This window comes from Taeniopygia guttata, chromosome 2, assembly GCF_048771995.1.
Source record: "Taeniopygia guttata chromosome 2, bTaeGut7.mat, whole genome shotgun sequence".
Lineage (NCBI taxonomy): Eukaryota > Metazoa > Chordata > Aves > Passeriformes > Estrildidae > Taeniopygia > Taeniopygia guttata.
In genome coordinates this window covers 114297948-114324854 of record NC_133026.1, presented here as the reverse complement: position 1 = coordinate 114324854, position 26907 = coordinate 114297948, and the positions used below count along the sequence as shown (strand labels likewise).

The 26907-nt window shown below is 39.3% G+C and overlaps 2 protein-coding genes across 2 annotated transcripts in view; both read right to left on the bottom strand.

Annotated features, from left to right (window-relative positions):
* Nucleotides 1-3676: 3676 nt before the first annotated feature.
* FAM110B (family with sequence similarity 110 member B) lies at nt 3677-7368 on the bottom strand. The gene has a single exon (XM_041713910.2). It carries the CDS (start codon nt 7154-7156, stop codon nt 6044-6046), a length of 1113 nt encoding a protein of 370 aa, XP_041569844.1. The 5' UTR covers nt 7157-7368; the 3' UTR covers nt 3677-6043.
* LOC121469267 (uncharacterized) overlaps nt 4569-26907 on the bottom strand; it is a 115558-nt gene continuing 93219 nt past the window's right edge. Inside the window, exons 4-5 of the mRNA XM_072924300.1 lie at nt 23030-23096; nt 4569-7462 (exon numbers count right to left, since the gene is read on the bottom strand). Coding sequence (XP_072780401.1) covers nt 7374-7462; nt 23030-23096 — 156 coding nt within the window. The 3' untranslated portion in view covers nt 4569-7373. The remainder of the gene's footprint in view (nt 7463-23029; nt 23097-26907) is intronic.

The following is a 26907-nucleotide window of genomic DNA, read 5'->3' as shown; positions in this document are numbered from 1 at the left end:
AAAATTAATATACTTGAAAAGCAGGTCATTTATTAAAAGATCTTTTAAAAGCTTCCTTTGTTAAAAAGCAAAACTATCTGCCCACCTCCACATCTTGTCTGAAAGCATTTGCATACACAGCTGTTCTCCAAATTTCAACCATGTTCCTTTTTTGTCTTCATGTTTTAAGACATGAATAGCAGGCATTTAGTGAAACAGCAGCATGCTTCAGCAAGTGCCTTCTGCTTCCACACACTGATTTATCCTGTCTCCCAGACACTCAGATACCCTTCTCTCATACACAGGATTGAAGTCTCAGACCTTTAGCCCCAGGGCTGCTTGAGATGGCAGTTTGGGGACTTCAGCTTCTAAACCTTCTCTTAGCACAGCTGAAAGTTCTCCACAATAGTACAGATGAGGAGAGACTTTGCCCCTCCTGGATCTTCCACTGTCCTTTTGTTTTACAAGTCCTTTTAGGCAGTGCTCTCTGACCAGCTGCCTGGGAACTGCACACACAGCACAAGTGGACTGGATGCCAAAGGTGCAAGACGCAGAGGTGTCCTGTTACCAAACTGCAGAAGGCAAAACAATAAATATTTCTTGGACAGTTGGCCCATAGAATTCTGCTCACTGGAAATTGTACCACCTTTGCACACTGCTGTCCTCGAGCCAGCATTTTATATGGAGACAAAGAAACAGCAGGACTATGCATTGAGTAAGATACGACAGAAAAAAAAATATAGGAGTTGATACTTCTGAGATACATTTAACATCCTGTTCTTCATGAGTGTTTTGAATCCCTGCATCTTCCTGAACAAGCACCTCTCACTGTTTCATCTTGCCTGCAAATAACATGATACCCAAGAAAATTAAAAATAATGCATTAAAAAGATTACTATCTTTTCAGGACATGGCAGCTCAACTGTAGCCACAGAGTTACTCTCCTGGGAACAAGCTGTCATGAATACAGTGGTTACAAAAGACAGAACAAGTTGTGGGAAAGTTGCTTTGAAAGGAGGTTAAGTGAGGAGAATATGATGACCTTGGTCATAAATTTCAAAGGAGACATGATGTAAAATTCAGACACCACAAGGGAAGACAGACACAGAAAAGAAGAAAGTTGGGAAAACTCAGAAAGGGCAAGACACCAAGAAGGTGGAGACGACTTGCTGTGCCAAAATCAAGAAACAATAATAGCACAGATACTTACTTAGCACTCTCTGACTCTTGTCATAAGATCATAATGAAAATTACTTTAAATTTAGAAGAATGACATTCAAGAGACTACTTTTTCATCTATAAATGATTATTTTTAGTGATTTTTCTTTTAAGTCACTGCTTATTATTAATTATTTTGATGGGTAGCCACAACCAAGTTCCTAAGTAATCAAATGTAGAATATGCTTGAACGCTGTTCATACCTACCAGGGTAAGACAGATAGTGTAGTGTAGGTATCTCCACTTGGGATTACACTGCAGCCCAAGGGACATCAACTGAGTATTTAGCAATAATGTAGTAACTGTAACAAATGGTAGGACTCAGCTATTGATCATCATTTGGGCTTTCAGGGAGAAAAATAAAAGGCATTTATGGGTTAATACTTCTGACTGAAATGTGCTTATTTAGAGGTTCACTTAATAATAGATGCCATCATCAGGAGATAAAAGTCCTTACAATGAACAGACAATTTTAATGGCCTTTCCCATTAAGCTATGGATGACATATTTAAAAGGGCAGATTATTGGAGTCTTTCTGCTGACAGCAAGGAATGTCAAATGAATTCAAAATATCAGTGAATATTTAAGCCTTGGTAACAAGGATTTTAATATAGAGCTATCTTACAATCCAGGACAAAACACCTTGACCAATTTATTCTCCTCTATAGCACATTTATATCCACATTTATACTGAAATAGGCAATTGACCCTTACTGTTCATGGGAACAAAACTCCAGATGCTCATATATTTTAAGCTTGATGTGTTCAGTTACTGGTGTAGCAGCATTAATCACAGAGAACAAGAGTTTTATGGCCTTGGAAAAATGGAACCTCCCAGATTTGTTAGACTACTTCACTCAATAAAATGTTTCCTAAGAACAAATGAGTTCTGAATATAATGTACTAAACATTATCACCCCATAATCAATAGGTATCAGGAAGACTGTTTTTAAGGTTTAGTTCCCTTCCCGTTCTCCTGCAGACTGCAATTATTCAGCTGTGTACTGCAGAGCTCCATTAAGCACTTTGTTTTTCATTGAATGACTAGAATCAAGTGCGTATGGCCTCCACGGATGGATAAACTGCTGTAAAAAGAGATAAGTCAGCAATACTGATTGGCTCTGTTGTCTGAGCGTGCCTTTTGATTTTTGAATTACTGCCAAAAGCATCATCATTCTCTGTTTCCCCTTCAAAAGCCCTTGGTCACTTAGATAGTGCATATACTCCCAGCACAGAGTTGTTCTTTGCAGAAACAGTATTCATAAAAAAAAAGACAATTTCAGTACTTGTACTTGTTAAATGTAAATTTGTGGCACAGATCTTTTATCTCTCATCTTTTATGACATTGTTACTATATAATATGAAGTGATTAGAAGACCACTTTTACTTTGATGCCCACCTCTTTCACTCAGATAAATGGTTTACCTCTGTGCAAAGCTGTAGGTAGCTTTCAAAGTGTAATTTGTCACACCGTTTTCCTCCCCCCTTCCCTCTCTGGCAAGTCAAAGTAAAAGAACCACTATAAACCTCTGTGGGGGTTTCTTTTGTCTGTCTGTGTGTGTGTGTATGAGTTCATACCAATCACTGAAGACACACTGCACTTTTCTTCACTGCTGTGGCCAGTACTGTCAGTACAGGCTTTCACAGGACAGGCTTGCATTTCCCTCCAGAGCTGCAATAAGAGCTGTTGTTTAGCTGAGAACACCTTGTGCACTTTGTACCTGGATAAATGCCTGCTGGACACAGCAGGAACATGACCAGAACAGGTCCCTGATGAAGCATTTCAGCTGGTTAAAACTCCTTGTGAATTCAGCATTCAGGAATCTCCTAAGACAGAGACAAGTAATGCATGCTTGACATGACAGGATGACCTGTCTGCAAAGGCAGATAATATCTAATATTATATTGTATAGAATGGTTATTCCCATTTGAATACAAAAACAATCAGATACCAATGATTTGAATTTTATGCAAACATACAGGTAATAATAAGACCATTGTCCTGGGGTGACTAATAATTAAATAGTATCGGCATAAATGGCAATAAAGTGACAAATAAAGGCAATTGTTATTTGCTTGTTCAAAGCCTCGTGAACATTCTGCAATCTCATAATTACTGCAATCTCACCAGAGCTGCAAGTTCAGCTCACTGTGAAGGTCTAGGCCCTGTAAAACCTTATTCATGCACACACTGCAGGAAGCAGGGACACTGAAGGCAGATCAGCACCTATGCTATTCCAAAGGTGCTGCTTAACATTTTGAGTGAGAAAAGCCCCTCTTACAAATAGCTCAACCCCTTTTCTGTGAATAAAAAGAAATTAATTTGATTTCTCAACAAACCTTGGGAAACAAATTGAGAATACTAGCATATGCTCTAATCCATTTTCTAGTTATAAAGGTTTCTTTATTACTGTTTTTGGCTGACAACACTTGAGATAGCATGTTTATCATCATTCTTAAAACACTTGAGAGAGAGCAATGTGGGTGCATTTTTTATTTTGGTTTTAACTTCTTTATTTCATTGCTGTACAGCTGCATTACACTTGGCTTTAATCCCTCAAGCATTATTTTCCTTGGCAAAACAGTCACTGAACTGAGTAGAACTTACTATTGGAAAAATATGCTTGAAAAACCAGTGTGATGTCAATGCCAACTGAAACCCATGGAGCTTAAAATGTCACAAATGGGCCTGTAGCTGAAATACAGAGCTCCTCTTTTTTTTTTTTTTTTTTTTTTTGGCTGAGCTAGGAATGTTGTACGTCTTAGGTTGTGAAGTCAACTGTAAAAATCACAGAGTAGCCTCCTGAAACTGAATGTGTGCTGAAACTGAATGTGTGCTTCCCTCCCTCCATAAACAAACATTTAGAGAACAATTATATAAAACTAGATGTAGGATAATTCCATAGGAAACAAATGACTGCATGGCTCCACTTCCAGTCTTGCCTGCATTAACAGTAGCTATCTGTTTTAAGTTGGGCTACAGGCTTCTCAGAGAAAAGAGAGAACCCGACTTTGTAAAACACCTTTAATATTCAAATATATAAATAAGCACTACTGAAGAATAATTCAGAAGACTGCGGTGATTCATTACGAACAGATGCTATAAATGGGAACAGTAACATTGCTAGGTAAGGAAGAAGCAAGCTATTTTAGGAGTCTTGAAAATCTCTTCTAGTTCTTCAGACAGATCATGCTGCTATAGTTATTTTATAAAAAATTATATTCTGAAAGCACTTTAGTAAAAGAAACCTTTTACTGGAACTATTATTTAACCAAGACCTTCTACAGCACTAAAACACACTGCAATTGAGTTCCTGATACAGTTTTAAGAATGGAAGGGGTGAAAATAAGAACAAAAAAAAACCCCACCATACCTGCACCAGGAGCTATTTATTAGCATAACACTCTTCCTTTTAAAGATTTTGTAACAACTGAAGTATATACAAAGTCTTACAGCATTTACACAATAAAAAAGTTTCCTATTAGCTGATGTAGTATTAAGGTAGTGCTGCAATTTACTTCAAAGCATGAAAACAATAATAATGAAGCAGGCCACTGTACTTTCAACTTCTCCACTACCACACAACCACTGTCAGTTGAAATGACAGTTAGTTAAGCCACTGGGAAGACAGATTGTTGAAAGATTTGTAACAGGTTGATTCGCAGCACTAACCATCTTAAGGAGGAAAAAAAAAGAAAATAAAAGCTACATACTGTCATGTTTCTACACTTTCCTAGAGCTGGAACAAACTTTCACAGCCTTAGATATAACATATGCAAGACAACATAATCACATTTTTTCAGATATAGTTCAACTACTGAGTGTATTTACTTCTGAATAGGAGGCATTATATTGATATGGCTGTGTGCTTCCATTTTTGTTGATTAACTTTTCAAATAGGTTTACAAAAAAAATTAAGACAGAATGGAGTTTGTAGTCAGATGTGTTTTGACTAATAAAGGCATTCAATATCAGCTATAGGATCTAATTATTCCTGTCAAAAGTTTAAGACCAGGAATCTTTGAGTAAAAATCAAACCCACAAAATCCTGCACCTGCGCCATTTTCATCTGTTGACTCCAACATTCTTTAAGCTTTTCCAACTGGTATAATACAAAATCATTAAAATGCTTACACAAACCCAAATGCAAGACTCATGTAATTTGTGAGAGGTCAAGCAGATTCACTAGACTACTTCTGCTGTAAAAGAGAGGGAGCTTATCTAGGAAAAAGAAACTTTTACTGAACAGTGCCTTACTACAAGTAGGGATATATAGTTTAACAATGATACATAATTTAAGAAGGTAGCATTTTTTGCCTTTTAGAAACAGCTTTCGTGTGCCAATAATGCACTTTCTACAAGAGATAAGGCTGCTTTGCCTATTGTTGTATACCTAAACCTCATATTTTGGCCAATTCCACTTTTCTTCCCAATAAAGGAATTCCGTTTCAGCTTAGAAACAAGTAACATCCGTTGACAATATCTGTATTAAGACAAAAAGTGACATATATAAAATCCACAAGGAACCACATAAATACCAAAGAAGTCATATAACCTTTCCATGTAAACACTTTGATTATACTGAAGCCCTAATTAGATTCTTGTCTTAAACTTTTGGCAGATAATGTGTATGCTCAGCCAGGCTTTGTAGTTAGTTACTGTTCAAGTGGAAGCCAGGTCAGCTCACATGTTGACAGGCATGCAACTTGGAAACATTGCACAACAAGCAACACAAAGAGATTTGAGAAGGGTACAAGACTTCAAGTAGACTTCACAACCCTTCACAAACTGAATATTCACAGACAAAGATACAGTCCTTGCTTTTTTCTGTGGTGGATTTCTTTCTCACACATGGGACACTTTCTGTGACTCTCTAGCTTGCTTGATGCTATACAACCACTTGATGATTCTGGCATTCCTTTCAATGGCAGAAATGCCATATGGCACACGGTCATTGGCACTGTCATCGTTTCTAAGGTCACTGTTGCTGTCCTGAGACTGTTCACAGTCTGAGCTAATCATGCTTGCACTGCGAAAGTTGAGTGATATAATATCAGAGTTAGCCCTTGCAAAGTTTTCCATCCCAAGGTTTTCAAGCTCTTCAGGATCCAGTCCACAGTAGTTAAAGAATCGTTCAACATCTGCATCAACGCGAAAGTATCTGTCGCTTAAGTCTGATTTTGATCGCTGTAGGGAGGGTCTTCTACTAACTCCGCATCCAGACTCGACTGCCTCAATCTCTGGGGATTTCAGGGTGGCAATGGCAGCGATTTTGGGCTTTGGAGGCAGAGGTGGGGCTGAACTACTGCAGGGTATTGCTTTTAAGGGCTTTGTACTAGTTACTTTCCTAATGTCTGAAGAGCTGTGAGAGACATGCAGGAAAGTCTCTGCTGACTGATCTAGGAGCCTTCTGCTGACATTGGAGCTGCTCTCCTGTGGGCTGCTCCGGCCCTGTGTGGGGTAAACCTTCAGGGATTCAGCGAACGAGTGTCGGTTCAGCTCTGTTGAATCGGCCCTGTGGGGTGGCCAATTTCGGGGACCGTGCTTATGCCCTGAACCCGAGCTGGAGCCTTCAGAGCTGTTGATGATGTTCTTCAAAATCTCAAGTTTCAGATTTTCTCTCTGGACTCCACTCTCAGTTTTTGCATTGTTGCTGAAGACTTTCAAGGTGGGGCTCCCCAGAGCTCGCTTGGCTGCAGGACAGACTGGCGGCTTCGCCAGCACCGCCGGCTTCACAGGCTCCTGCTTGGCATTGATGACCTCCTGGCTCTTGACATATTTCGCCTTGTCGGCTTCGAGCCTCTCCACTGCACTCAGTCTTTTTGGATTAGGCTCCGCCTGCCTGCGAAAATAGTCAGGTCCTTTGTTCAGGATGCGGAGAGGAACGGCAGATGTGAAAGTCACGGCAGGGCTGACCGGCTTCACCATGCTACCTGTCGGTAATGTTTCTGTAGGCATGTTTGGTGGTCTTTCCCCCGCAGCCGTTTTGGATTCTTCTCTGGGATCTCCTAAATGCACGGTGCAGAAACATGTACATTAAGCACAATGAATAGCCGATGAATCCTGGGATCTGAGCGTTAGCAGCAGTGCCTCATCTCACAGCTCATTAAATAGCACTGCGTTTCTCTTTTAAAGGCAGCCTTTGTAGGGCAAGGGCACCCGACACAAGTCCCTATTAGTCTGCTCCGCTGGCTCCTTTCTTCTCGCTGAAAGATGTGGGAGTCTCGCTGTCCCCTCTGCGCTCCACGAGCGAGCGGCAGCGATCTGAAAGGCAGAATAACCAACCACACGTTAGCGGTGGTGCCTGACATCAGAGCGATAGCAACAGCCGCCCCCCGGCCCTCCTCTGCCACCGCTGCCGGCACAGCACGGCAGCGCTCACGGTGCCCCTGCCCCGCTCCTGCCCAGCGCCCCTCTGCATCTCACAAGACATGTATTGTTTGATATTTATACTCTGAGCTTGGATTTAACAAAATTACACTGGGGAAAAAAAAAAAAATCCAAAAGATTAAGCCTCACCACAATACAGCCATACATTACTAGAGGGAGAAAGGGAACCAGAATGTGACAATTCAGAGACTTGAAGCCACACATCTGCCAGTAAAAAAGCACTTCATATTAATATATTTGGCTTAGTTGAGTAGATTTGTGAACATGTTTTATCTCTAACCCCCAAACATTTTTCTCCTTATAGGCAACGTACTGTATAAATCTCAGCAATCACGTGTATTTTCCTTGCTCATTAAATTGTCCAGAAAACAATCTGGTCTAAAAAGCAGAGAGGAAACAAAGACATGAAGAGTTTTAAGTGCAATGCACATCTTTCATTGCTAATCTAATACAGAACCAACAAATAAAACCAGGAGGTGTCACTAAATCCATCAATTCCAGTTCCTAGTCTGTTTGAACATTAGGATCCATAGCACTGGTGCTCCAGCAATAAAATAAGGCTTTCCAAGCTCGCACGATCACCTTACAGGCTTAAGAGAACAACAAAAAATGGCTTTGGTTTTTTATGTAAGATTTTGGGAACATGCAAAATCATGTAACTGGGTTTGAAAAAGAAGAACTTGTCTTCAACATGTAGATATTATAGCTCAGGTTTTCCATGAAGCAGTAAGTACAAATGAAATTTATCTTCATCTAAATTATTTTAAGGTTTTATCACTGAGATTGTCACAACAGTCTAAAATCCAACACCATGGATGATACTACAATTGCTGAAACAATTTTTCCTAAACGAGGCACTGAAGGGCACTTACCATGGAATCTACTTTTCAAGTAGTGATTTCGCTAATGGGTCTCATTTGTTTTATTACTGCCCCATTAATCTATGCTGCCTTCTTTAATATCTCATTTCTATTATCACTGTGATCTTCAGGGAGAGAAAGAAAAGCAGCTGCTACTTCTTCACTCAATCCTAAAGAACACAGAGCAGCATCCTTCCCTGGAATGACTTGCTTTCATGTTGCTGTCATCCTATGTGATCTCATCCATCAATACCCAACTTAATATTGCAGGGTTTACATTGTTTTGTCAAAAAAAAAAAAAAAGAAAAACAACCCCCCCCAAAAAAAAACAAAACAAAAAAAAACCAAACCCAAAAACAAAATAAAAAAACCCAAAACACCAGCTGAAGTTACATTAACAGTAAAAACAAAAGAATCACTGATGACCAGAAACATGTGATATATATATATATATATATATATATATACACATTAAATACTTTCTACATATTATCCAAGGTCAAAGTGAGCAAATAAAATATACAAATGCTATAATGAGATTATAGGAAAAACCTGAGCTTTTTCCTGAAGGCTCACTGTCACAAGCATTCTTCAAATACAAATGAACATATTTAGGTGGGGATAAACCAGACACAGATTCAGTGCAATTGAAAGGGTAGTGAAAAGTTAATTAAGCTTCTCTTTCAATGTTGTTTTATAAATCCTAGTGCTAACTCTTCAGCAGTTTGACTTCCTGAATTTAAACTAAGCCTCACTGAAAGAGAAAAAGCTTTCCTCATTTGAATCAACATATTTATTGGTACTGTTTTTAAATTAAGTATGAAACTTCCAAATGCGCAGAAGGCAATTCCAGCTCGCATTTGCACACGTTTCTCTTGCCTACACACAAAGCAAATCCTTCTACGTTGCCAGCTCAGAGCTGGATGGCTAAGTGCCTGTATAAATACTCCACTGATGCGTATATTTAATATTTCTGTGCAGAAATCAAATCTGTGTGAGAGCAGGGGCTCTGTCAAGAGGAAGAAAACCCCATAAACAACTGAGCTCTTTGTACTTAACACTTTCACCCAACCAAGTTAATACAACTTGAGTAAGCAAGACAACTCTCCTGCTTGACTACAGTCATTAAAGGTGACCATGGTCCTGCCCCTGAGGACAGCTGCCAACTCCATTCTCCTGGTGAGCGGTTCCACACACCACTACAGATCAGAGCTATGGGAACAGAGGCCTCCAGCTTGAGGCTGCTGTTGGAAGACTTTTACCAGCATTTAACAACTTTCTCGCTTTGGATAGCTTTCATCAATGTCAGCAAGCATTGCCTAGTAGGCTGAGCATCCACATTGGCTTCAACACCACATTTAAAAGAAAAAAAAAAAAAAAAAAAAAAGGAAGAAAAATAAATCCCACCATGCATGCATGTTTATCTGAGAGAACAAGTGTGCTTGTTTGCAAGCTTGTATGGAGCCAAGTGCCCTGGAGTCAATGGAAATATGCTGCAACTGGAAATGTGCTTCAGGCATGTCTAGAAAGAAAAGCAAGAACTTGGTGAGGAGCCAGGACAGAAATGTCCACCTGAACCAGCACAGGGAGCCTGGGGGGTAACAGCCAAGTGGTTACATGGCCAGTCATGGAGGCTTTGTACCTGTGGGCTGCTGCTATAAATTAAGGAACATACAGCTATGAAAAGGAATCAACTTTTTGTTCATTGTTTAAAGAATATACAGATATGAAAAGGGATCAAGTTTTTACGCATTGTTTAAATTGCTCCATTTCACTGAAGCGCCACGTTTGAATATCACCAGAAATCTTATTCAGTATTCTCATCTCAGAGAGATAAAAATTAAAGATTTAACCAGATACAGTTAAAAAAGAAAGTGTGATGAAAGAGAGGTGGATGAATGTAACATCTAATGAAACTTCTGCCTGTGCTCATGATTGCTGCAGCCTGATCCTACTGCTAACTGGGAAAATGAGTTCAATTCCTACCAGCCTCTCTTCTGTCCAAGGGCACCTGAAACACCACAGCGACGCTACAGAGCCTTCCTACTTATTAATTTTATTGATAATTATAGAGACTGAGAGCAGCAGTACAGTATAAGTCTCAGGAAGACTTAGATTCCAGTTGTTAAAATCATCATTGCAGCAACCAGGGCATAGAAATGGTTTTTTGTGACTTAAACTCCTAAGAAACTCACTGCTTAGGCATCTGAATTCCCTGTTGGGAATCTCTGATACCAGTAACACCCTGCAGAAATTCAAAGGCAGATAGGTTTTCTTCACCCAGTCCCAGAAAATGTGTGAAATATACCTAGGAACCCAAGAAATGTTCTTCTCTCTCTGTTTACATCCAGGGGTCTGTTCTATAACTGTAATCCTTCTATGGACTGAACAATATTTTTCAGGATTTACTCTGGATTGCCATTATTGCTCTTCCTTACAAAACTACTAGACTTAAGAAAGTATTTCAAGAAAAACAAAGTCAAACAACTTAGCCATCATTCAAGCATAGCTCTATTGAATACCATGCATACATTAAAAAACCTTTCTGAAAGGTCTTACTGAGCTCCCCTAATATCCCACAACTACTGCAGACCTGCTGAGTAGAATATAAAATGCACAAAGTTTTGGGTTTTTAAAGCTGCATTTTCAGCCAGACACTTCAATTCAGGATTCCTGTGTGGCAGAGGCAGAGATTCAGAGCACTTAATTCATTCTAGGCATGACAATTTAATCATTTTTGAGTCCATAATATGTTTGTCAGATATTCATATTTAAATAACAAATGCACTATCTGCATGATTTAGGTGAACACAACACAGCCTAGAGCAGCAATAGCTACACAACTAACATTAACTACAAATAAATCTCCCATAAAATATTCTTTCCTTACTTTAAAACCAAGGCAGTAGGAAGAGATAAACTATGCAGAAACTTTGGAATCCCAGGTCCATATATTATAAATACGCAATTTCTTGAAACGTATGAGAAATTTATGAACAGACCCCATTGTGGCAAGTATTTATTTCTAGCACTATTATGAATATAATAGCATTGTACAATAATAGAGTTCATTTTTTCCTCTCATACCTAAAACTGCATTCTAAACATGGACTGAATGGTGTCAACTGACAGTAAATAACACACTTCCCTCCTCAGTTCTGCAGTGTCCCGGTGCTCCTACGCATTTGGCCACGTTTCACCCAGTCTTTGTCTAAAAGTATCCACAGGAAGGCATTACATATTTTAGCAGTAGTCAAGTTACAGAAAAAGCAGCAAAAAGCCATGTGAAAATGTGGTCCAAATGAAATGAGTGAAATTTCTGTCCTTGACTTTGGTGAGGACAGACATTGCTTCACCTGACAAAGTTACAATGATGCTCATTCTCCTTATTCATCCCTCTGGGACAGCAGATGAAGGGATTGCACAGAAGGGAGGATGATGTACAGTGGATAAATATAATGAAGGCTGACAGCTTTTACTCTGCTTTCCTTGATATTTAAAGGCCTGTGTCAATTTTATTTTCCAGGTGATAAAATATAATTATTACTACTTCAAGATTTAAGTAGGAAACATGACATAAATTCCAGTATAAGTAATCCAGAAATGGCTGCAACAGGACTCAAAGAGATCACAAAACAAAACCTACATAGGAATACAGGACACAGATGGAAAATGTCATGTTCCTCTAACACCTGGGTGCACTTCAGAGCTGCAGGCCGCATTATGAAGATACTGTTTATTTAACAAATGAGAGCTTCACTGAGAATTATGGGCTACAGGTCTGGGTGCTAAGTTATACTAATATGTATGCCTAAAACTGACACAAGTTATTCTGTGGATAATTGCCATTGTAAGCCTCACATATATATGTTACTAAGTTTAAAAATACCGGCAAAGCCTAAGTAAACTCGGCTGAAATTGATAAAAGGTCATCCATATCCAGAATGGCAGCAGTATTTCATTTTTTAAAACAATTTTAGATAAAGATGTGTATGCTGTGTAGTCTTGGTCTCATATAATATTAACTGTCAAGATAAAGTATGAGGAGATGAAATAGTCTTTCAGATCCACTATGACTCAAAATACTAATGGAAGTGCCTGTTTTCAACCCTGTTCCTTCCTAAAATGTGGTACAGTGAACAGCAAGAGCAACAGGCAGCTGTTAAGTATATACGTAAACCATCAAAAGGTCATGAATAATGTGAACTTCAATGACCTAAAACTAAGACTGGCAGAATTATGTAGGCAAGAGAAATTTCCACCAAGTGGGAAGGTAGTAACTTTGGCAAAGGCTGTCACTTTTCACTGCTGATGTGTTATTTCCAACCAAAAAACCCCAAACTACTACTAGCATTGTTTGCAATAGCTTGCATAGCTGAGCATAATATGGGCTGATATATTTATGGTAATTCTGCTTTGCTCTTACATCAAAGGCCTTTAAGACAAAACTCTCCATAAATACAACAGTGTCACTACTGAGCACTCTTTCTATTTCAATGTGCAGTGAAAATGATAAGGCTTAAAGCAGGATGTTGTCATAACCAGAGATGCTGCCACTAAGTTAAAATAAACTGTTTTAATAAAACTATTTAAGCTAAAATAACTGCTGGAAAATACATGGAGGTATGAACATCTGGAAAGCAGGAAAGCAACCTAGAAGCTATACTTATATACTAACACTGTAATGGATGCCTAGATCTCACTGGGAGCTGGATAGAGATACCTCTTTGAAGAAAAAACTTTAGAAAAAATTTTGCTTATTTTTATCCATCACTGTTACATTTCCTACCCAGCAGCAGTAATGCACTCTCAGTGCTGCTTCTGGGTTAAATACTGCCCTATAGATACCTCACAATTATAAAAATTCTGATTTCTTTCAATAGGCTGCATAAATGCACAAGAAAGCCCAGAAATTAAATTCCCCTTTCTTCCAAAGAGACAGTAAAAACCAAAATAAAATGTCTTATTACTTAGAGCAATACTACAGGCTGTGTTTGTAAAAAGTGGAAAAAGTGGAAATCAGTTCTGTTTTCTTTGGACTCCTGTGTTGCTTAGACAGCATTGTGCCCTTTGCAATAATTTCAGTTGCTCATTTAAGCAAAACAAAACAAAATGACAGAGAAGGGCCTAAAAAATTATTATAAGGAATATAATATTTTACTAGATTTGTAGCCTTATGTAAGTATTTCTATTTCAGTGTGCATTTTATGAGAATGATGTTCTAAACACTTCACAATGTTTCAGGAAACACCCTTACTGCTTGTTCATCAGCCAGTGTCAATGGTCTCAAATCGAAACTGTTTCTATACTTTTAATTCTTATCTCTCCATAACTATCATGTTTTAAATTTGCAGCCTCCTCCTTACAACAAGGCCACAATTCCCAGTTTACCCAGTGGTCTCCTGAGCCTATGCAGCTTTCCTAGGATCTTTTATGCACTTTTAGAGATCAACACAATCCCCTTCTTCAATACAAGATACTTGTCTCTGGTGTTCAGTTACATTTCAGAGGTTCTTCAAACCCTGATACAGGTCCCTGCTGTACCAAATCCCACCTCCTTGGTCCCTCTTCTCTGGAAAAAGGGAGGCTTTTACTTCTCTCCTACTTCTGCAAGATGCAGTAACTCCTGCTCTACTCTGATGGAAGTAGCAGTGCTATCTACACTTTTCCTTTCTTTTCTACTGATAGAAAAAGCTAGCAACTCATTTTCTTGCTCCTGGTAGAGGTCCTTCACAGCCATGCTTGGATTTTGCATCCTAATAAACCACCTTTTTCACCTTTCTTTCCTGATAGTAGCGCTTCCACTGTGTGGGGAAAAGAAAAGTTAATCGGGGGTTCACTGCTGCAAAGTGGGGGAAAACAGAAGGAGGCAGATCAACATGATAATTTCAATTATGAAGCTAAGCAAAAAATGTTTTAAATAGAAAACTTTTCATTTTAGTTCCCATCTCAAATCCATGGTAATTCTTAACAAGCCCACTTTCAGAGTGAGACATATTTTAGGCCACCAAAATCTTTATGGCAATAGATTCCATAGAAATCATGCACTTGCAGAAAAGGAAATAAAAATCTATCTGCAAAAATGTGGAGATACACCTGCAAAACACCCTTCTTCTAAGTACTACCACAAATACATCACCTCACTAGCAGGACTTTTAGGCTCCATCACCCACATGGTCCCCCCAAAAACACTGCCAAATCTCAGAAGAACAAGTCTCATCAGTAATCAGGCAGCTGGGAAGCAGCTCAGTAACTTCTGCAGCATCCATCACCAAAAAAATTATAGTTATTAACTCACCTACAGAACATACATCTTGATAGCAGTATTTTCAAAATGCTAATTCAGAGCCACTTGTCATGGCTGAAAATGAGAACTGAGATAAATTCAACATAGTTCTAAAACCTTTAAATGTTTGAAAACTTGCATGAATGTTAAAACACTCTACTGCAGCATAGCAGTGCAGCTATGGGACTAGACTTGGTTGTAATTACACTGTGGAGTAAGCCCTAAAACACGAACCATTTCGGCTTAGAAGAACTTTTATCTTGGAAATACTAAGAAATCAAGCCAGATTTAAATGGATAAAGTGCAAGTATAGATTTTCAAAATGAATGTTTATATTAAATGTGCAGTGTGTTTGGCAACACAGCCTTGTAGTCAAAGACTTAAGGACCCATGACCAGAAGACTTCTGTAGGTTCATCTCCTTCATAGCTACTGCTGCATGGCAAAATCAAGCTGAGTCTTCAAAGTTCATCAGCACTGAAACATACACACCTAAAATGACATATTCTGTGAGGAAACAGAGTCTCTGCTCACCATTTAACTGGCAGCAGTGCTCATAAAATCTTGGGTAGCTGATATTTAAGCTTAGATCTCACCACAAAGCACATGTTCCTCTGCCAGTACTTTTTCCCCTCAACTAATACATTGAGAATACTTCTGAGCTCTTCTGTCTGCCTACAAGGCCTCAGTTATATTCTGAACATCAAACCAAGTCAAAACCTGGACACTTTCCTCATCTCCCATATGACTTCTATGGCTGCCCATCTCCCCTGTTTCACTTCTATGGAAGGGAACTGTGAAAAATCTGGAGTGATCATGAGCATGTGGGATAGAGGCCATGTTCAGGGAAAGAGGCTCCATGGGCACACCCTGAGCACCCATACCACCTAGCATAAGTGAAGTTCTCATTTCTACTAAAAGACACAAGCAAGCAACTAAACCTAATGATAATTCCCAAACTGTAGAAAAAACAGGGATCTCCTCTCTTTAGTCATCCACACTGTCTCATCCAGCAGGTACCTGCCAGACCTCAAAATACAGTCAGAGCTGAGGAGAATGACAAAGAAAATATGTCCTCCACTAGATTTGGAGTCCAGACTGGATGCAGCCTTTCAGGGCAGATACTCGAAGTACCAGGCTGTACCTTGTATTATACAAATGTCTCAAATGTGGGTGTCAAGGGTTCCAGACTATTTCCAGTAGTGCCAGTGACAAGATAAGGAGCAATGGCCAGAAACAAAACCAGAGGAAGTTCCACCTCAACATGAGGAAGAACTTCCTTACATTGAGGGTGGCAGAGCAATGGAACAGGCTACCCAGGGAGGTTGTGAAGTCTCCCTCTCTGAAGACATTCAAAATCCACCTTGACACCTTCCTGTGTCACCTGCTCTAGGTGACCCAGACTTGGCAGGGGGCTTGGATGAGATGATCTCCAGGGGTTCTATGCCTAATAATTTTGTGGTTCAGTATGTAGAGACAAATCCTTTTCCAGCACTTTCTTTCAAAAGCTTCCACTTTAAAACAAACAAACAAAAAAGTACTTGGAAGTTTTCTTTAAATAAAGAAAAGAGCAAAAAAAGATCACATAGGGTACTTGACAAGGAAATTGGGTTACTAAGCCTGATCCAGTGCAATTAAATAATTTCTAGCAAGTAGGACATTTCAGTTGAAATAGTAAGACCAATTCAGCTCTTCTTCAGGAGGTCAGAAACTTGCCCCAGTTTGGGGACTGGGGATTTAATCCAATCTCTCATTTCTCAAATGAGTTCAGAAATCTCTGATGTTATGTACATAAGCACTGATGCCAGCTAGTTCACGTGGGAATGGCAAAAATTTACCCGACTGCCATAAAACCCCCGAGGCCTTGAAATATTGAGTTGCCATGTTTAGACTCTTGGTTATTGATGAAAGATGTCTAAAACTGTTTAAAATGAGAAATACATTAAAGGAACATAGGTATGAACAGATTTTATGTGAGAAATAACCATAAACCCACAATGAAAACAGCTTCAGTTAGACACTCCCCTGCAGTTACTCATCTTACAAAACTCCAGAAATGTTCAAATACATGAAGACCCAAAGTAAACAAATACAGCTCAGAAAAGAAAAACAATTCAAACAATTTATGCAGTGAAAAAACCAGAAACCATAAAGAGCTATTATAAATGGGAAAAGACATCATACGTAAAATTTCCTTTCCTTTAGAGATGTATATAGTAAAAGAATCTTTTGAAAATGCTTATTTTCAAAGTTTCAACACAAAGCCTAACAGCACCTTCCTGAAGTTTCTTACATGTTGTGAAAATATATTTGAAAGAAATAGTGCCTAAGCGTACAGAGTATTTCCTATAGTACTTGTCAAGATTTTAAAAGCAAGAACCCAGAAAGCCACCTAATTATTTATATTTAAATATTTTCTTATTTTAACAGCTCATTACATGGAAAATTCTTTTTAAGAAATTCTGTACATGAACTCAAGCATTTAATCTTTAGAAATAAATATTAAAGCTAATTAACATCTGCTACTGATATTAAAAACTTACAAGGCCACCTTTAAGAGGCAATACAGTAGGCACAATTGAAAATTAGTATGGTAAAATGAGTACCATTAGAAAAGTAATGTTCAGCCAGAAGGATAACAATAGATCAGCCTAATTCTGACAACTGCAGACTTTGAGCTGCTCTTCTGATTAGCTGTGGGGTCTTGTTTGTCAAAACTCTTTGCATTAAACAGCCTTTTCTGTAACATGAGCTACTACTGAAGTAAGGTCAGCATGGCTATTTAAAAATAATGTCTACAAATTAATTGCCCTCAGTTAACAATTTCTAAGCATTACAACTCAACATTAAATATTGCCTTTTTTTTTCTGAAATAAACACACTATAAAAGTTTTCACTATGTAAAAACAAATCAAATCTTTTAAAAATTATATTTGGAAAAAAAAAAACCCAACAAAAACAAATCATACATGATTTACAGCAGTGTTCAAGGGCACTGCAACCTTCAGAACAACTCCATGAATCATTTCTTTCATTTTTGAATGGGAAAATTATGTTTTTCTCTAGATAAGAAGACATTTTCCCATACTACAGGATAGTTCATTCCTCTTTTCTCCAACCTCATGTCGAAAGGTACACCTTGTCAGACATCAAGAAAGAAAACCGAAGGCATGCATAACATTACGTCTTGAAGATGTATCTGTATATTACAGAGTTATTCAAGCAGATGGTTGAACATACCAGTTTTGGCACTGGAATACAATGCAATTTAGGTCTTCATTGCTATGATGATGTTGCAATTAATGCAATTAATGATTATATCTGCATAACTCAACACAAGTGCTACACTTGTACAAGGTGACACGCCTGCGTGCGTAACCCCTCAGACTTATATGAGCATTGACTACAAATGTTGAGGTGTTTGCTGTTAGAATACACTGAGTACATTTTCTTCTTGGTTGCTACATAAATATGTGCCATAGATCTTTACAAACTGTTCACAACCTATGTAACTAGAGATGAATATCCAGATGTCAATGAGCATCCAAACTTTTGTTTAATATGCAAATTTGACACTCAAAGTGGGGCTTTGTATTACTGTTTAATTTAATGACTCTTCACTAAAACAATATTCTTGAAAATTGTTTAGAAATCAGACTGTCCAGATTCTTTTGAATGGTTTTTCCCTATCTGAGGGTTTTGATGAAGTTATGATGATGATGCTGGAAATTCTTCCTGACCACTGATTTTAAGAAACCATAAAATCCTCACCATCTTAAAGAAAACAAAAGTTGTTTTGAGTCATAACCACTGCATTTAATGAAATGGAGAGAGGAAAGCAGTGCAGAGACTCCAAGAAAACAAACAAAACAAACAAACTAAACAAACCCAAAACCTGGAATTGTGAGCATGGGGACAGACAAAAGAAAAGTGAGAAATGATAAGACACAGAGAGGAAGAAGAGAAATGCTATTAACCAGGCAAAGAGCAGAGAGGAGAAGGTGTTGGGAATAGAGAAAGAGGCGCTGAAGAGTGAGTTAGGAAGCAGGAGATTACAAGGATAGAGAAGGATTATAGGAAAAAGGAAGAGACAGCTCAAGTTCTCTTCCTTATCTCCTCTCTCACAGCTCCTGTGTCCTGCAGAAGGAACAGAGCTGGCATAAGGGCATTGTGGAGAAACGTGAAGCTCTCAGTGAAGCAAAGCTCCTGCTTCACCAGACCATTTTTGCATTGCAGGAGAGAGCTACATCTTCTCTCTCCTGCAGCCTCTGTGCCTGGGGCACACTGTCTGCTGAGCTTGGAAGGCTGGGGGCAAAGGAGCTGGCACTGGGTGGTTGGCAGGAGCATATCACAGAGGGATACCAGGCTCAGAGAACAACACACTTTCAGGATGAAAATGCATAGTGGAGTAAATCCAGCAACCAGAAACACTGACCAGTCAATTGAATGAGTGTGGAGGTTTACTGAAGACTCCTCAGTAAATTATGTTCTTTTTGGCAATGCTTCAGACCCCTTTTACATGCTGACTGCATGACCAGATACACATTAGTCTTGTCCCTGGGGGAGTCCTGAACTAGGGATGCTCTCTACCACAGGTGTCATAGACTACTTATTGCTTAGCAAATCTGCTAAAACTACTCCATTCCTGCCCTCCCTGAGAGTATCAGACTACCCCAAGATTGCTACATATCCATTCTCCTCTAAGATATGTGATACACAGCCACACTTATAGATCTCCCCTCTTCTGTAAACAAAAGTAAATCTCCAAACTGAAAGTTCAATACAGGATTGATACTGGCCGCTCAAAGTAACATATGAAATTCATCTCAAACCCAGCAAGTAGATAGAGGTATGCCAAACTTGTATCTGCTGCTTTATCTTCATTAAGAGATGAGTATCAGCAAAGTTTTAAAGTAGTTGATTGAAACTACTTAACCCTGCATGGCAGGGTTAAGATGCCTAAAGCAGACAAATAATGGGACATGGAAACAAAGGTGCCAAGCCTCAAATGAGGACACATGGTGTCTGTTTTTTCATCTGCTCATGCCTGCTTCATAAAGGCAACTTCTCCTGCCAGCTGCTCTGGCAGCACACCATCCCCATCACTGCTGGGAAATGCGGTCCCCCCACTGAGGATGTCCCTCAGTCCCAGTTCCAGCCCATCACTGATCTGGACTGGTTTTAAGGCATTCTGTAAAAGTTAATGAGAAGGGAGGGCTGCCTATGTCACCCCAGCCAGGACAGAATGCTGCTTTCATCATAAATCACAAATCCAGTTTTTTCTGTTGACAAAATGAGCAATATATTTCCAACAAAACTACAGAGCTACTGGAGCATCTGCATGAACACAAAACATTGAATCCCATTCCAAAGATGGCAGAAATAAATCCAATGCAGCACAACATGAGGAAAGTAAAAAATATGAAATGTGACTGTAAAATTAGTGTAGGTTAACTTGTGATCACAAAAATTAACAAAGATCCTTGAATGTTCCTGGTGTCAGTCCATGTCACAGCTAAAACCGTGTTGCTGCCTAATTACATACTATGTATGAAACCCCTTCAAAGATTCTCTCCCAAATTTGCCCTAAACCAGGACAAATACATATCTGGAATTTCAAATTCCCAATTCTGCAGCTGACAGAAATGGCTTCTGAGATGATTTTCACATTCAGGGAACAGATTTTTACCCTTAAATTAGCTATGTGTACTCTCAGACTTAGCATTTTGCCTTGAAATAGAACAGCAGCGATAATTGTTAATTTAAGACCCCACACAATGCAAATTTATATTCTGGAGCCAAATATGCTGATTGGAAACAGATGGACATTAAATGCCTTTTACTGAGCAGAATTAAAACTAAGTAATAGTGAAGTGTGTTGCTAATTTGACACATGACACATCTGACATTGATTACTGATTTTTTTCTTTGCTACAATGAAATACCGGAAGTGCCTTATTAATCTTTGAAGAATTTTACAACCATTGTTACCAAGTGCCACACGTTCAGCCCCTGTTCCCTCCTGCCTTCACGGATTTCAGTTTACTTGTACTTACCAAGGACGAAGCTACTCTTTCCATTATTCCTGACACCTTTTGTTTTGGAGCTTTAGTGACAAAAATAAAGATTTTAAGCTTTAATGCTCATCTTCTGCTTAGACCTTGAGATCAAGGTCAGAGTGTTGTGGGTGGACTTGTGCTCGAGGACTGGAAAAAGCACCCCAGCTTTCAAAATGGGCATGAAAGAGGATATAGGGAACTACCAGCCAGACAGCCTCACCTTCCTCCCTGGGCGGGTGATGGAATGGCTCATTCTGGAGGCCATCTCTATCTCCACATGGATGACAATGTGCTCAGGAGTACCAGTTTATTTCCTCACTAGTATCAGTTTAATACCTCACTAAAAGTAAATCATGCTTGACCAATTTGATTGCCTTCTGTGATGAAACAACTACCTGGATGCATGGGGGAGAGCAGTGGATATTGCCTACTTGGACTTCAGTAAAGCTTTTGATCCTGTCTCTCACAACATCCTCTCACATCATCCTCAATTCCAAACTCAGGAAGTGTGGGCTGGATACCTGGACAGTGAAGTGGATTGAGAAGAAGCTAAACAGCAGATCCCAAGGGTCTTAATCAGTGGCACAGGGTCTAGTCAGAGGCCTGTCACCAGTGGTGTCCCCCAGAGTTCTACACTGGGCCCAGTACAGCTTAACTTGTTCCTCAGTGATTGGATGAAGGGGCAGATGCCTCCTCAGCAAGTTCACTGGTGACATCAAGCTGGGAGCAGTGGTCAACTCCACAGAGGGCTGCGTGGTCCTTCAGAGGGACCTTGACAGTCTGGAGAGATGGGAAGAGAAGAATCTTCTGAAGTTTAACAAGGACAAATGTAGGGCCCTGCACCTGGGGAGGAACAACTGCATGCACCAGCACAGGCTGGGCACTGACCTGCTGGAAAGCAGCTCTGCAGAGAGGGACCTGGGGGTCCTGGTGGACAACATCTGTCCATGAGCCAGCAGTGCCCTGGTGGCCAAGAAGACCAAAGACGTCCTGCTTGCATTAGGAAGGACATTGCCAGTAGGATGAAGGAGGTGATCCTGCCCCTCTCCTCAGCCCTGGTGAGGCCACATCTGGAGTGCTGTGTCAGTTCTGAGCTCCTCAGCACAAAAGAAACATGGAGCTCCTGGAGCAGGTCCAGCAAAGGGCAATAAAGATGATTAAGGGACTGGAGCATCTCTCTTATGAGGAAAGACTGAGAGTTGGGCCTGTTCAGCCTTGAGAAGAAATGACTGAGACAGGACCTCATCAATGTCTATCAGTATCTGAAGGGAGGGTGCCATGATGATAGATCCAGGCTCTTCTCAGAGGTGTCATGCAAAGGAACAAGAAGCAACAGGCAGAATCTGATCCACAGAAAGTACCACCTGAATATGAGGAAGAACTTTACCAGCAAAACTTCTTTACTGAGCACTAGGACAGATTGCCCAGAAAGGATGTAGAGGCTCCCTCACTGGAGATATTCAAGAACTGTCTGGACAAAATTCTATATCATATACTTTAGGATGACACTGCTTAGGCAGGAAGGTTGGACCAGATGACCCACTATGGTCCCTTCCAACCTCATTCATTCTCTGATTTTGTGTGACTCAGTATTTGGAAAGTAGTAGTAATAACCAAATAAGTAACAGAAAGCTCTGAAGTATCGAGGCTACCAGGGCTTGTTTGTACTGACGGTCTCTGTTACAAAAAGCTAACACAACCTACTGAATGGAAAAATGGTAACTAAAGTACAGGCTGGGAATAAAGGGTGGTAAAAAGCCTGGAACTACTGGAATACTTCCAAAGAGGAGTCAGGTAAGTAACAGAAATAAATAGAAAGCTCTGGAGGACTAAGGCAAGAAGTGTTCACTTGCACTGGAGGTCTCCATTGTAAAAAGCTAAAACAAATTTACTGAATGGAGCAACTGTAACCAAAGTACAGTTTGGGAATAAAGGGTGAGAAAAAGCCTGGAACTACTGGAGTACTTCCAAAACTTATTCTGCAACACATACATGGCTCTGTGACTGAGGCCAGCAAGAGAAGAGAAAGCCTCAATCTTTCTGAAATGGCATTCAGCTATATACTTGCAACTAATGAATCTGCCAGCCCAAAGGACTATAAAGGTGGAGGAAGAGAAACTCATTATCACAACATATCTCCCAAGATAGCAGAGGAGGATACAGTAAAATCGTTCTGGAATTGCTCTCCTTTTATCAACCTCTAGGAAAGAAACATGCATTTTAATTCAAAAAGGTACCTGTGAAAGTAGAATGCCAAACTCTTGTCCACACTCCAAACAGGGGAATGTAATGCTCCAGAGGATTCTGAAAAAAAAAAAAAAAAGACAAAAAAGAATATATGAAAAAGGCATTAAAAAAACCCCAAAACACAGCATAGCAGTAACATTGCAGGTGCATGTACGTCAGTGTTGAAGGTCATGGGAGCAGGACACCAAGGCCAGTCCATGCCAGGAGAAGGGAGGGGAAGAAGTGCAAGGCAGCCACAGCAGCAATCAGGACTATTTCACATGAAAGGTGAGATAAATGATGACATCAATGTGGCTGAAGCCTGTGAGCTGTGTAATAATAACAACTAATTAAAAGGTCATTAGGGAAGCCTCAGAACACAAGCTTGCACATGACACAGTATCTGACGTGCGAGATGAAATGCATCTGTGCTGGGGATCAATGAATAAATGCAAACAGGACTCAAATGTCAAAATGCAATTTTTAATTCACTGATGAAGGACAAAAAAATTGTGATTTTAAGGTCTTGTTACAGATAAACAAGCCATTTTGTTGGGGTTTTGGCTATTTCTAATTAAAGAAGAGAGAAAATACTGCAAAGAAAAATTCACAACTCTGTTTCTATGATAAAAATTTAGTAGGGCATGGAATCAATGTCAGCTACTTTACAAGTAACTGAGGGAAAAATATCAATATGTAAATGTTAGTGTTATTTTAGGGCAGCTGCTAGTTGATTTTGACATGAAAATATGGACTCTACAGTGATGATGTATTTTCCTATACTCAAAGTAAAGGCTAAAGAGCAAAATATTTGTGTGTTCAAAAACCCTCCACATCTTCCTTGCTGGGAGGGATGACAGGATATGTTCCAAGCTAACAACAAAAAGTACGAGAAATCTACTCTTTAATTTTTATATGTCTATAGGTAAAAATTTTTCTTTTTTTCCCTTAGTCTCTTTCCCTTTTCTAAAATATTTATTTTAGACAATGCTTTTTAAAACCATGGCAGTATGGTATTTAGAAAACATTATTCCTATCTAGTCTCAATCAATACATCTTTTATTTCATATATCACACCTTCTCCTTTTTCTCCACAAAACTATTACCTACTCTTTGGAATTTTAAACCAGTTATTAAAGTCCATGCAGAAAAAACTCCAAACCTTTATATTTTGTGTAAATATAACCTGCTAAAAATTATTGCAAATATCTTCACATTAAATTGACTGACAGAAAAGCACATAATTTTAGAATTTTGAGATAATTTTCCTGTAATTAAGCATTTGCATATGCAAAAGGCAAGGGAAAAATAAGTCAGTGTATTTCTTAGGGAGGAAAACACCGCTGCTGTGGGACGCAGTTTTCTACACATCTTTTTATGTGGAAAAAAGAGGCAGTGATGGAGGAAGGGGAGAAGCAGTTTTCCTCTCTGCTGTGAGGCTAATGACAACTAGCAGAAGGGGAGAAATGCCAGGCTAAGGAAGACCCACTATCATAATGGCTTTTAAGAGAGCTCCAGTACACAGTCATGACATAAGTGCATGCACAAGAGTTCTATTCTTCCCATACCAACAAGAATACACTTTTAGTTTCTAAATGATAAAAGTATTTAAACATAATGACTAACATACATGTGGTTTATTCCAATAGTAGTAATTCAAACAGACACATTTATGATATGAATGTCAGTGTGAGCTACATAGTGAAATATGTTGTTTAGTGAACACTACATTAAGAATGTATAGCCTATTTTATCTTCTAAGTGTTATAAAGAGGTCACAGTCACAAAAAGTGGAAGTATTAATACTGGAGTAGTTATTGTAGAGTAAGTTGCTGGAATCCTTTGGTGCCACAATAAACATACTGCTCCAAGTCTCAAGGATTTCCCCAGAGGGTATCCATTAAATTGTGAAACCACCAGGAAAGCACACACCACACGGGCTTCACTGAACTTGGTTCTGGACCCAGGATAGAAATGTCTGAAGAAGATATACATACAAAACTCAAACGGAGCTTTCAGTGCATGACTGGTTTCATCATTCATGCCATGGAACAAAACCCCAGTGATGCTATTTTGCATCTGCAGCAGCAGTGTGCACTGACAAAACTGTCAATGAATAAAGCTTAAAGAGTAATGGGGAGGCAGACCAAGTTCTGAACTAAGTTACAGACTGTACAAGTTCCTCAGTGTAACACACAATATTCTCATATATGGGACTGTGAAGCAGCAATGTGGACAACTTTCTGAGGATTCATGTCTCTGCCAGCAGGACAGACAGTAAGTCCTCAGACAGGCAGCACTGGTAGATGCAGGATGAACAAGGCAGAACCATGTACTAATTGCCTTGTTTAAGCAGATGAACTGTTCTGGTAATAGATGTCCAGTAGCACTTTATCACTCCAAGATAGTGCCCTTCAGCAACACATTTCGGATGAATCTCTTAACACAACACCCTGAACACAGCTGAGAAGGGCCACATACACCACAGTGAGTATTTTAAATATTAACACAGAAGTGCAAGAAAAAGTAGAGGAAATTAAGAATATAGCATAAATTTCAGTAGAGTTTATGAGCAAAGACTTACCAGGATAGTTAAAAGCACCAGATCCTCCTTTCCCAATTTAATATACTGTTTAGCATAAGAGGTGTCACATGAATATTTTTAAAGTTCTAATTACTCATGCAAGTGCAACTCTTATGTGTTTAGTAAGCACCATGAGAGACTCCTGTCACCAAAGTTTGATTACTCCAGCTACCTCCCAGTATGGCCCAGTTCCCATGCAGAACCCAGAAAGGCCACCAATGTTACATGCACTTGTTTTTCTCCATGAATATATGAAAGGAAGATGATAAATAGACAAGAAATAAACAGACTGCTTGTCCCACTCCTTCCATGGAATTTGCAGTAGAATACCAGGCCAGCCCTGCACTGGAAGAACTAACCTACTTGTGATAAACCAATACCAAATGCTTGGCCTCCAAGAAGGCAACTTATGTCTGACAACTACTATAGTTGATTCTTAGGTACTTTTTAATTCTTTCTTGCATTCTTCCTGGATCTGGAGACCCAGGATTTCATTTCTCCAGCAGTTGTATGACTCAGATGAAAATACAGCAGTATATGTTGCTTTACACTGGATGCACAGTAGAGTTTGAACATGTTTGTTACCATTGAGAGCTCAGCTTCTTCCTGGTGATGGACAGACTTACTTCCTGCAGGCAGGCACAGTGGGGCACAGCTGCCATGGTGTGCAGTCACCATTCCATTCCTTCTTCACTCTTTCTTAGATCTCTTTTTTTCCTTTAAGTAACTTAACAAGGCCTGTGCAAGCAGATTTGTATCATAGAATCAGAGAAAGGTTTGGGTTCGAAGGGACCTTAAGGATCATTTGGTTCCAACACCCCCACCATGGCCAGGAATATCTTCCACTAGACCAAGTTGTCTCAAAGCCCCATCCAGCCTGGTTCACTCCAACAGGAAAGACTGATCTCTGCAATACTTTCTCTTAGGAACATTAGGTGCCCCCACAGTACTTCTCTTAAAAATCAATAATAGATATGCTGATGTAGTGCCAAACACACAGTAGCTGAGATATATACAAAGAACTGATTGGTCACTGGCTCCTACTAGACAGGTGCAAATGGCCTCAACATTAGTATTTAAAGCAACTGTCCTTATCTTTTCAGTTCTCTTTGAAAAAGTTGGTTTTTTTGTGGACAAAAGAGAGAAAAGTAAGAGAAAGAAAAAACAAAAAAATACTCAATACCATTTGAGATCCAAAACACCATAAGAACAGCTAATATCAGACTTTTCAAAATCACAAAAAATCACGACACTGAGTGGTGTACACAAAGCTGGTTTTCTCTTTTGAGTTTCAGCTAAGATTTA

What these genes read in the sequence shown, in the direction of transcription:
- FAM110B (XM_041713910.2), bottom strand. Translation starts at nt 7,156, where the DNA reads ATGCCTACAGAAACATTACCGACAGGTAGCATGGTGAAGCCGGTCAGC.